Here is a 12,568-nt window from a genome sequence, read left to right as displayed (position 1 = left end):
GGAGTACAGTCATGGTAACCTCTAAGTAGTGCTATTCCAGACCCAATAAAAAGTTCAGAGTTCGAGTGGGTTTTTTATATTACTGCATCTTTGACATAATCAATCTGTGACCCAGATAAATAGTCCCTGAATAATTAAGATGTTTCCTATATATCTGGTCATTCAAGGCCAGGTAGGACTGCCCTGTGGGTTTCTGCTAATGGCTGCTAGTAGCTGTTCATGACCTCTGTAGATATATTGTCTTAAAAACATAGTTATTAGTAGCAATTACATTTAGTTATGGCGACCCTCAGAGATTCCAGATAAGAACTTGACGCTGAGTATTCCTAAAGAGAAGACCAGGATGGCTGACCTTCAGAAAAAAGGGATAAAACACAGCATGGAAATGGGGTGTTTCTGGAAGTAGTATGAATGCACAGTTATACATATAGGCATATTTCTACTTTCCAAACAGTTTCTGTTTAGGAACCATGTTTTTGTACAGTGTAGATTCCATCAGATTGCAAATATATGAATTTCAGTCCACTTTTGAGTAGGAAAATTGTCTGGCTATGTGGTACACAGACATGTTAGAAGTTATCCATTGATGTTTGTGGCCACACCTTCCTGCGTGCCGTGTGTTTTATGCAGGCAGTGCTGCTGCGGAACACTCACCAGGGAGGGGATTTCTGTGGAGAATCCCCCTTGTTCCTGTTTGCTTCTCTTTTCATGACTTAAACTCACAAAGGAAGGATTTTGGTCATTAGAACAGAAAGTAATGTAAAATAGGACGGGACTGAGCTCAGGGTGACAAGAGCACTTGTCCCTGAAGCAAACGTGTGCATTCTCCAGGTATTTAGGCTTTTGATCAGGCTAAGTTCCTAATTTGACCCTTCTTCCATTTAACACAGTTGTGGTTTGTAAAAATCTGAACAAAGAGACTAGTTTTTCTTAGGGAATTTTAAGCAATTTCTGTGGCATGCCAGCCATCTCAAAAAGTTTTGCATTGAGTGCTGCCCTTCCCAAGGTGTCTTCTGATAGTGAATCTGTGTGAATTACCCAGGTACCGTGTGTTGTAAGGAAGGAAATTAAGGAGTGTGTCCCACTTGTGTCCCAGCTATTTGGTGGGCAGCGCAGTGATATTGTTTAAAATACACAATCAAGAGCAGTCAGAGCAAGCCCATGGCAAACGGAGAGACAAAGGGCTCAGTGATTTGTTACTTTACTTGTCAGATCATGTCCTTTACCCAGTATGACCAACTTGATAGCAGATCTCAGCAGGTAGAAGGCTTTGCCTGTGGAGTGATGACTACAGCCCAGTGGTGTCAGGATGAAAGAGCAGTGGCAAGTGAACACATTTTACATCTGAAATAAATCACTAATATTTGTCAGACACACTCAAGAGTAGGAGCTCCGGAGCAGGATTTTACAGATAAGCTCATTGAAGTGGCTACCTTGGTAACAACTTTTCTCTGATAAAACTGCTTCCATCAGGAACGGGATTGTGGTTTCTTCTGCCGACTCTCATGTCCCAAAGTGAATTGCTTTGCCTCGGTGTTTCCCGGGGAGATTATAATTTTTATCTCTGACCTTGTGCAGTACTCGCTTGAGGAGTACTTTTATGCAAATGTAAAGTCTTTGTATGCTTAAGAAGTTGATACTACAGTCATTTAGAATCCTGTATTTCTTCTCCATGCTCTCATTGTGTGTCTGCTGGTGCAGAAATAGACGTGCCCTTTTTTGTCAAATGCTCCCAATGGATTTGATATTGAAAGGGCTGCCGTTCAGCTGCAATTTCAGACTTTTGGGGGGCGGTTTGCTCTCTCCTGACTGGTGTGGTATTAGAGCTCAGCAGGGTAAACATAGCTGCTTATCTTTTATATAGGGAAGTAATGAATCAAGTCCTGATACTGCACCAGTCCAGAAAGTCCAAAGCAGCTGCTTTTACCATCCTGTGTCTGTATGGCCATATGGTACACATAAATTGTAATTTTGTGTTCGAAGTCACTCATGCTGCACCTAATGCTCTGAACTGGTTTTTTGTTGCTAAAAATCAGCTAAACTTGAGAATAAAAACAAGTGCTTTAAATGGAAATTAAAACCTTTTCTTATATTTTTACGATGCAGGTAAGACAAAATAATTATTGCCAGAGTGACTGCTTGCATTTAAAATAAATTTATACACATTATTTTAAAAAAATCTAGTTAACTTTAAAATATGTAAGTTTTCTTGTCATTTAGGGTTCTGTGAAGCTGATCATCAAGAGGGTTGCAAATCATTGGCGGTTTCTATTTTCAGAGTTCCACATCCCGGAGTAATTTGCTTTAATTTCATCCAATTTAACCTATACTTCACACCATCACCATTCAGCTTTAATAGCTATGTTCTATGCATAAGAAAAGCAGATAAATGTCCACAATTAGACTGCGAGTGATTACAACTAGTTAGGGCTTTATGAAGACAAAACTTAAGGGGCTGTAGCACAAAACAAAGCCACAAAAGATGTCTGAAAAAATTCTTTCTTCAGAAGTCAAGGTTTACTACAGCATTTTATTTAATGTTTTTTGTACTTGATTTTGCTTATGTTGGAGACGTAGGCAGGTGCACCTTCTTCAACTGAAAATTATTCTGCTTAAAGAATATTAGGTTTGTGTTACAGGTGATTAATTTCACTTGAAATTAGCTTGCAAGGGAAAACATGCTAAAACTACTTTATTTTTGGGTTTTTTGTTAACATGTGCTTTAAGAAGCTGTAAAACCTTGATTCTGATGGTATTATTTTGTCCTTCTAATCATAAATATACATAATAAAATGTATTATCATTAAAGTTTAGTACATTCTGTAATGGTAAATATACCTGTACCTCAGTCAGAAATAGCAGTATCTTTTACTGTTTAAATCTTTGGAATACTGATGATAGCACGTCAAGCCAGTCTAAATATAGATATTATTTATAATTTAAAATTTTTTTGACACTTCTAGTATTGTTTATTCATAGTTCAAAGAAACACCCTACTTCTAGCTCCCCACTCAAGTGACTGTATTTTAGTTTGTTTTGTTCTCTCCCCCATTCCCACCGCTAAGCAGCCAGATAGATATTATTGCTCATTTATTTAAAGGGCTGATAACAGGGGGTGTGTGTATCGGGATGTGACGTGCTCGTCTGTGCCGAGCAGCTCTTTTTGATAGCAGTCATTGAACGTACGTGGGAGAGGAACTGCAAGTACCAATTATTCTCTAGGTCTGGTTTGTTGTGGTGTTATTAAACATTCCCTTATAGTTTATTGACAAAAAATGCTGGTCATTACCCTAAATACCAATGGGAGTTTCAGCTTGTGATGCAGTTCAGATTCTGATCAAATTGTAAATATCCCCCTTAATTACAGCATAACATATACCAATACACTGCTTACCTTTTGTAAATGAATGCAAGATGCCAGAATGCCATTATGTGAAGCTTAGTGTTAGCCAAATATTTGGTTACATTTTACTTTAAGGGTAAGGATAATTAGAGAAATGAAGCGACTGCTATATAAAAGATAAATTAATCTTGAAGATAATAATTAATTTCCATAATTGCAATTAGGAGCAGAATAATATAAGTTTAGAAGTAGTATTTTGATTTGGATTTCAGCATCTCAGTGGCAGCTTGGAGCAGCTAGAAACAATAAGGTTAAGGCTATAGTCAGCTTCTTCGTTTTTATGTCGAACTAGTTTTATATGCTATATCATAAAACTTTCAGTCCAATCAGCAACTGCATTTAAATACTGCAAATTGTGGCAGCAAAACAATAATTCTGCTGATTAGCCCCTTTCCATTTCTTGTAAGTGAACTGTTTATGCTGTTGAGTACCTTTTGAAAAAAGAAAAAGCCAAAACAGCCTTGATTAGTCAAGGAGTAATTGGATGACTTGATTTTAGCAAGAGAATGAATTGGTTGATGATAGCCTGTAACTAAGTGTAGTGGTTCTGTTCAGATGAATACATAACATACAGTCATCAGATCTTGACAGGTATAACATAAGCAATGCAAAAATTTCTGGAGGCTGAGAGGTAAATTTTGTCAAAGGAATTTTGAAGCTGATTTTTGAAAGAAATGGGAAGAAATGTGCATGCCATTAGATGATACCATTTAAAAGTGACATTCGTTATGCCTGTCCTGTATACATATTTATGTGCTCTTATTTTTGCTTGTCAAGAACAAATCTAGACTGTGTGTCCTGGCTGCCGTCAAGACCTTACAAATTGACAGTTCCTGCACTTCCACAGGAAAAAAACAGAGTCAAGTTGCACATCTTCTCCATCCATTTGTTCTGTTTTCTGCATTTTTAAAGCCATTTTGAAAGAAATTAGTAGAACCAGCTATTGCTGTGTTATGTCTTTAATGCCACTTTAAAAATTATTTTTACCACACTTGGACCCAAACAGCCCAGATAAAGTGCTTAGCTAAAGATAAACCCTTTCCCAAAACTGAAGAATATTCCAAGTTTGAACCTAAGGGCAGCAGAAGAGGGAGCTGGGTGTGGCAGTGATAATTTCTAAGCTCCTTATTTCTAGTAATTTCAGCTTATATCATTATTTTGGGGCTGTTAGCTGGCAAAAATGAATCCTGCTCCTGCATTATGCTTTACCATTTTCCTGTCTAAATACTTGTCTTGTTTTAATAGCAGTATCTGGATACTGCTAAAATGTTATGGGAATTTACCACAGCAGATGTTTACTTGCAGTGAGCCTGATGTTTCTAACTCTGTAATCTTTGTTCTTGTACACTAAAGGAAGTGTCAGGGTGTTTTAAAGATAGGGTGCAAATCCATTAGGGTGTTATGGGAGAGAATTTGAGAAAAGGCTTATCTGTATAGGATACTTAAAATAAAAAACATGGTTTCTGTTCAACTTGCTTTTGAAAAACTTCTGATAAAATTATAGTTTACCTCTGCTAGGATACACGAGAGAGACGCCAGAGAAGTTACAATGATTTTTTTTTGAATAATGAAATTACTGATTAGAGTTTCCCAGTTGACCTTCCTGTTACTGCTGTGTGATTAGCTTAGCTCTTGACGTGCTTCCTTGGGGAGATTCTTGTATAAGTCTATTTTGTGGATGTATTTTTTTTCCCATGTGGCAGATGGATTCCTTTTTCCTCTTACAGTAGTGTGCCATAGTTTCCTGTAGTAGAAAGAGGGCAGTTCTGGAGCACAGGCAGTATAACTCAAGGAAGCAGTCAAAAGGAAGATGGTGTGGTTTGGGTTAATGTTTGAGAAATGCTGAGGCCTTATGTTTTAAAAGCAAATACATTGGTGAAGACATGGAAGGTACAGTGGATTTTCATTATATTCGTTGGGGAAGGTCATTGTCCATAGGTCATACTATCTTGAGAACACAGTGGTATGGTTAGTTTTGGAGATGTTAATTGTAAATATACCTTTTAATTAGTAATATGTAAAAATAAAGTTGTTAGATCAATTTGTTGTTTGTTGAAATTCCAAAATATCAAACCAGCTGTTGTTAAAGATTAATTTTTTAGCACAACTTTGAAAAAATTGATTTCTTAGTGAAAGCTTTGGGTGCTAGACCACAGAGCTCCGCTGCCAGTAGCCTGGCAGGTGTGATTGTACCACAGAGGATATTGTGTGGACAAGTTGCTAACCTTGTAAACGTGCCTCCTGTTTTTTACAGAAATTGAGGCCTCATTATATCAATAGGAAGGCAGACATGACTTGTTTGAGGTTCACCAAATTTAAACACATCTCATCATCAGTATGGGCTTTACCTCTGACACGTGGCTGTGTTTGCAGTTTCTGCTGTTTTACAACTATCCCATTCTAGTCCTTTGCTTCCTCACCCAGATGCCCTGTTAGTATAATTTTGGGGAACCTTTGCTTCCTCATTTTTCTACCAAGCTCTCTAAGCTATAATTAGCTTGAGATCAAAATAAGACAACCAAATGTATGTTTTTCCTTCTCCCCATTACTTTTCTCATAGATTCTGTTGGTAATGAGAGAGCAGTATCAGACAAGCCAATCTGAGGAGTTCTTTGTCAATGTTTGTTTTTCGTTTTTCTTCTTCAGTGTCCATAAACTACTTGGTATTGGGGTTTTTTTGCCTGATACCCAAGTCAGTCTTACCTATTCCTTCAGAAAAACAAAATTTTCATTTGTTTGCTATCATCTTGTGTCTCGAGACCCCCCTCCCATTTTCCCTCCATCTTCTAATTCAGCAGTTTTTCGTTTCATCAGGCTGCTTTTCTACGTAGTGCACGATACCAGCTACTAGTCTAATGCTACTCAGTGTTCATAGCCTGTGTCCACCTTGTGCATCGTGTTCATTGTACAGCTCTTGTATTATCTTTATCTTTAATTGGACAGCGATGAGATTCTTAGTACCCTATTTGTTGTACTTTAAAATAAAGCCTTTGGGTTTTCTGTTTTGCTGTTCCATAACAAAAGAGGGGTAAAGGCCTTGCCTTGACAGGGATTTCACACAAAGGCAGAAAGATAAAGTAATAAATAGCAATATGCTGCTCACAATCCATTTTAGGTAAGATTTGTAAATTAATATTATAGTACTTATTTACAACTTTCAGTGATGAAAATAATATGCAGATTTTCTTATATGTCTTATTTATAAACTTGGTTTCACAACTCCATTTTTTCCTATTACTTTGCATTTTTATATAGGCAGTTTTTTAAATCAGGTAGTGGGTAAAATATTTTTCTAGTAGTTTAACTGCTAGTTTCTCACAGCTGTACTTTTTTCCAAGAGATCTCATCTCTTGCCCAAAACCTTATTCCTAAGGTTACACCAGTTCTGGCTTGCTATGTCTGCATGCAGCTCTGCAGACCGGAATTGAATTCCCTACAGTGCTCAGTGTGATTTGTTCCAGACCATCATTACAAAGCAGGCTGGAGGCTGGCATAATAGATTGTTCAAGATACATCCCACATGGATATTGAGACAAAGTTAAAACTACAGCTCTTTCATCGTAGTGGTGTCACTCTGCCTTTTCCTTCCCTTCTTCTTGAGTATCCCCCGGTTGTGTCTAGCTAGGCTGTCGGTCAGAGCGTGATCTCGTTTAGGTTGATGACTGAAGTTGACGTTGAGAAACTCTGAACGAGAGATTCACAAAAAAAGCTCAGTGCCTGTTGTCCTTGAAGAATCTCATATTTGTACCAAGTTGTGGACATTACTGCCAGTTTGGTGTTTTGTTTATAAAAAAATCTTAAAGCTACGACTTTATTGTGGATTGTGTCTGTCTAAACGGAAATTCCTCTAAATGTAGAATTGGAAATTGAAACTCAAAATCCTTGGCTTTAATGGAATATACAACTGGTGTTCATTCATTCCATGAGAAGGGTCAAGCAACGCAGTGAGGAGGAAAGAAGGGTAAATTGTTGCCTCTAGTGGGAAATCATCAGCTCACTAGGGGGCTTTTTCCCGAGCAAGTGACTGCCTGTGCCAGACACAGATCTCTTGTCATCGTGTTGCCTGAACCAACTGCAGGATGGCTGCTGACACAGGCAAGACAGAAGGAAGAGACTTGACGAACTGGCAGAACACTGGAGAATCCATGGGTTAAAGCCTTCTGTGGGCTGAGAAGAGAGCAAAGGTGAAGTTAGGGAGTCAGTTTTATAGGGGTGGAAATACATACTGAATTTATTGGGTTTGGTTGAATAAAGAACAATTTTTTTGTGAAAAGGAATAGGAAGATGTGAAGAAACGAAGCTGTTGTTGAAGAAAACAGAGAAGTATAACTAATATATAAGCTGGGTTTTGTTGTTACTAATTTATTTTGCACTTGCTTTTTCAGAAAAGCTTCATTCTTTCTTAAGACCAAAACAAGCTATTTACTTTACTTTTTTTTTCTGTGTTCTAAATGCAAGATCTTTGTAGTCATGCAGCTTTTGTCCTGACTTAACAGCATGGGGGGTTTTTTTGCCTTTAAACCCATGGACATCAGATGCAGAAGGATGTGAGAATATCTTATTTACATGGTAATGGAGACTCTTTCTTGATAGAGGGAAGAAGGTTAAACTTTTAGCTGAATGAATGCTATGTAGTAAAGTATGGATTTATAGACGATAAGGTACGGTATCTCTTCCTTGATTGCCTGGCATTGGTATAGATTAGTGCAGAGTGTTTCCATTTAACAGAGCAGCCTGTTCTCCCATCACGGCCAGCAGCAGATTTGGATCTATTGCTGAGGTAGTTTGGGTTGTACCCAGGGAGTTCATGGATCAACTTGGGAGAGAAACAGTTAATGAGAGAGGAGGGAACTTCTGGTGACCACTATCTGAAAGGCTTGTTAAGTTTATGTAAAAATTGTTTTGATATTTGATTATGAATAACATTTTAAATCTGTGTTCCATGTGCATTGATGTAAGAGCTTTGTTGTTAAAACCTTGGTTTTTGGTAAGTTAAAAGAAAAGATGAAGCTTAAGGTGTGCATGATGGCAAACAATCCCCGCAACTTTCTGAATATCACTTAAGGAATTGCGTGTTGTTTACCCTGTTTCCTATCTTTTTCAGTACAAGAAATGTCTTGAATTTTTTTCCTGTGTAAGAAATCAGTTGATATAACATTCTTTTCATAGTTAATTTCTCACGCATATCTTTAATGTTACAGGATAGGCATGCAAATACCCTGAAAATTGATCCAGGAAGAAGTAATAAACTCTTTTTAACTATTAATATTTTTGTTTTTAAAACATGTACTGATTTTTTGGGAGGGAGCAAGATTTTTTTTTTTTAAATGATGCTGCTTATCTGATAATTTCAATCCTAGTTGAATTATGTTGCCAGATTGTCATCAGAAGGGCATGAAGTCAGCACACATGCGTCAGTAATATCTGGTTGTTTTAACCTTATGTTTCCAGTTGGCAATTTGAAATTATGGCTTCAACTGCACTTTAAATATGTGATAATAGCATGTGTTTCTAATAAGGGCCAGCACCATTTTGTTCAGATACTGTGAATGGTTGTCACTCATATATGACAAATGCACCTTCATCTGCTTCTTTGATGGCCCCCTAAAAACCATACCCTCAAATCAGGCCGATGAAATTAGCTGCTGTGTAAATTGTGTGTCTGAGTGGTTCATTATCTAATCACCGTCAGAACCACAGTGATAAAGTAGATTGAAACAGGGACGAGGTCTGCCAGATGATTTCAGGCCTTTTTTTCTAAGCCCTGTTTCCCTTGGAAACACTAAGAGTCATTCAGAACTTCAGAATTCTTTGTCTAGAACTTCTTCATTTCTTAATGCGTAAAATTGGGCAGCCAGTGGGGTCTGCCAAGGTGATTTGTAAGGTTTTCTTTCCATGATTCTTGTAATCCTTACCATGTGTGTTAAAATGTTCTGCAGTGTTCCGTTTAGCTACTGTGTTTGCTACTTCTAGGTTAGGTATTGTTAAACGCACCAGCTATTTTCAGAAAACGGCTCTAGCCAATTCCTTTTGTAGGAGAAACTCTTAAATGCTTTAAGTCCTGTCCTGAAATGGCAAAATACTATGCTTTGTATATACAGAGAGGGAGCTTTGAATTCTGGAGTTGATGTGTAAATTAACTAGTATGATATAAAATATTGCACAGGACACTTGTACATGCGCGGGATGACCGTGTGGCTTTTCAGTTTCAAAATTTTTTGAAGCATTGTAGTATGCTCTAAATATGTATTTCGTGTCTTTTTAGCTTAATAGGTAATTGAAGTGTTCTTTTGTTTTAGGAGCATTTGAAGATGATGATATCACTCATGTTGAAGGAAGTGTAGATCCTGTTCGTGACATTGAAATCATACATGAAGAACTGAGACTTAAGGATGAGGAGCTGATCATGCAGAGCATAGATAAGCTTGAAAAAGTAGCTGTAAGAGGAGGAGACAAGAAATTAAAGCCTGAATATGTAAGTACAAGACCTATAAAAGTAAATCATTAAGTCCTCTTGGCATTGAACTGAAATATTTGTATTGTCTGGTTGTCTTATTGAACCCACATATGTAATACAAAACACTGTATTTTAAAGTAATTATTGTTATAAGTTGAAAAAAATACTAGATTGGCTGTACTCTCAGTGTAAGATTTCATAGATGTAGCTAAATGTATCTTTCGAAATTTAAGTGTTTTCTTGCTGGCACAGCTTTGTGTGAGAACGGCCAATCCTTTTTCAAACGTAGATCAATGTCTAGTTCTAATTCAAAGTTACTTCTCACTTACTCCTGCTGTTAAGTTCTACCAGGATGCTGATGTTAGTATTCCAATAGCCAGCAAATTAATATATTTTTTTTCTTGTGTGATTTTAGTGCATGTTAAATAAAGACCAGTAGTTGAAATTAATTTTAGGATGTTGTTGGGGAAAGCTGCTTAAATGAGCTCAATTATCACAGGGTAATAGTGGTGTTTCTTTGTAAATTAGTAATGTATAATAATTATCAACTTCAAAGTACGTTTTTTGCAAACTGTTATTTTACTGCCACTTGTCTTTTGAGCCCCCTACACTTTGCCAGTAGTCTAGTTATTATTTTTTCTTTGTCATTAATATTCTATAAATATTTCAGTTGATATATAAAATGCATTCTCTAATTACTCTCTAATTACTACAGCAGTTTATAAGTGTGGAAATAGATTATTTATGTCTAATAAGTAAGTATTTAAAAAAATACAGTTTTCTCAGATGGATTTTTTGATAGCAAGTAGTAAGAAAAACGTTGTCACATTGGTGGTGCTAGGTTAATTTATCAGTATTGAAGTGCAGTGAAATTTGTTGGCCCTGCCTGGTGTTTGGAAATAGATGGGAGCTGAAAATGAACATCCCTGTCCAAAATATTCAGCTCCATGATGCAGTGTTAAAAAGCACTTCTTTGGTTGCCTCTGTTGGTGAAGAACTAGTCTTCATGTGGTGTGAAAAGTATTTTATTTCTTGATTTATCTAGGCCAGAAAAAATAGCTATTGTTGGATGAGTTAAAGGCTTTCATGTAAGCCCAGAGAGAGAACCTTCATTTAAGACCCTTCATTTAAGGTCTTATCTGCCATGCGAACCCAGCCCTGGGTACATGTGGGCAGTGATTTTTATCTTTTACAAAAGGTTTCACATGCTTAGAGGAACAGTGCAGTTTATGCCTACAGTTTCAAATAGCGTCCACACAGTATTTCACCTTTTAATTCATGTTACAGAAAGGAGGAAGCAAAAATCCTGTCCATAGCGAATTCAAAGTTCATCCTAAAGCTAAATTTTACATTGGTATGACATGATGAAAATGAGGAGTGCTGTGATGCTGTTCTGCCCCAGCCTCGAGCTCTTCTCACTTACTTTGTTGTGTGGCTGTCTTTGGAAACAGCTTTGCTCAGCTCCTTGTGGTGGAACGTTCCAATCTAGTTTTTGAGTGTCCCTCTCTGGATGCTTTGAAGATTTTAGATCACAATCTATGTTCTTCCTGTGTGAAGGAAGAAGTTGGCACTTTTGTGATTACAAAGAATCGTAACTGAAGTGTGTTTTAAATAGAATTTGTAATAGTGGTCATGTAACTTCATGGGTGGTAGGTACAGTTATGATTGTATGACAAGAATTGCTCTTAGTAATTTTTTAACTACAGGAAGTTGGTATGTGTTTGAAAACAGAAAATGTCAGATTATTCTCAAATTAAGGGAGACTGTAAATAAAAACCTCAAATCTAGAAATGCAATTTAAATTACAGAAGAATTTCAGATCTTTATTATTAATCTGTCTTTACCCAGATTCAGTTCCTCATCCATTTCCTTTCCTCTTCCTTCAGTCTCCTCCTTAGTATTACTTCATCTGTAGTTCACCTGTCACAGTGACTTTGTCACCTTGTATTTGTAACGTACACTTCCTGTCATTTGTTGTGTTTTTTTTAATTCTGTTTTTGTGAACACATGCACAGAAAACATCAGGTTCTTGAAGTCATGTTGCTCTGTCAGCTCTGTTCCCAATAATAGCTGTTACACATGACCAGTCTCAGCTGGGTTTGTCAACAACAATAGAGGTTCAAAGGCGTGAAATTTCTTTGTTTCCAGGGAAGGGGCGGCTGAACAGAGTGGGGAGGCACAAATTAATGCTTCCCTTGAGACAAAGGCTGCACATAGGAACCTTAGTCACTAGGAAATCTCTTCAAGGAAGTGTTGAGGGGCATAATGCCTGTGAATCTTGCTGATCTTGGACCTTCTTGCTTGTCTTCCCTGTGATCTGTATGCTTGAATTGTAATGGATATACACTAGACTTTGTAAAATGGACTTTTTGAATGGGGAAGGCCTGTGAAAGCTCTTCTCTTCTTCTGGTAAATCAATCCTTAGGTCCAGTTATGCAGCTTCTAGAAACAGGTTTGTGTAGCTGTAAGGCTATAACAGCAGCTCTTGGGCATTTCCAGCCACTCTTGGGCTTTAGATGTTCATCCACTGGGCTGTGAGGTGCTCCTGTACCGTTTGTCTTGCCTCTTTTCATTTCATGTTTTGTGTTGTAGAGAAGGCCTGTGGCTGCATTCTATATAATATACTATAGTACAGTATAGCAGGATTGGCCATGCAGTAAATGACTTAGGAGGTCTAGGAGGGAAACCATGTGGGAATGGTGAAAAAA

At 37.4% G+C, this 12,568-nt stretch overlaps 1 protein-coding gene across 4 annotated transcripts in view; it reads left to right on the top strand.

Moving 5' to 3' along the window:
• The window catches only part of OLA1 (Obg like ATPase 1), a 105,541-nt gene that overhangs the window by 44,422 nt on the left and 48,551 nt on the right, over positions 1–12,568 (top strand). For all 4 annotated transcript variants that reach the window (XM_040069460.1, XM_040069461.2, XM_040069463.1 and 1 more), the window contains one exon: positions 9,703–9,878. In XM_040069460.1, the coding sequence (XP_039925394.1) occupies positions 9,703–9,878 (176 nt within the window). The remainder of the gene's footprint in view (positions 1–9,702; positions 9,879–12,568) is intronic.

Source organism: Hirundo rustica, chromosome 7, assembly GCF_015227805.2.
Source record: "Hirundo rustica isolate bHirRus1 chromosome 7, bHirRus1.pri.v3, whole genome shotgun sequence".
NCBI lineage: Eukaryota > Metazoa > Chordata > Aves > Passeriformes > Hirundinidae > Hirundo > Hirundo rustica.
The sequence above is the reverse complement of the archived record's forward strand: the minus strand, read 5'-3'. Positions and strand labels throughout refer to the sequence as shown.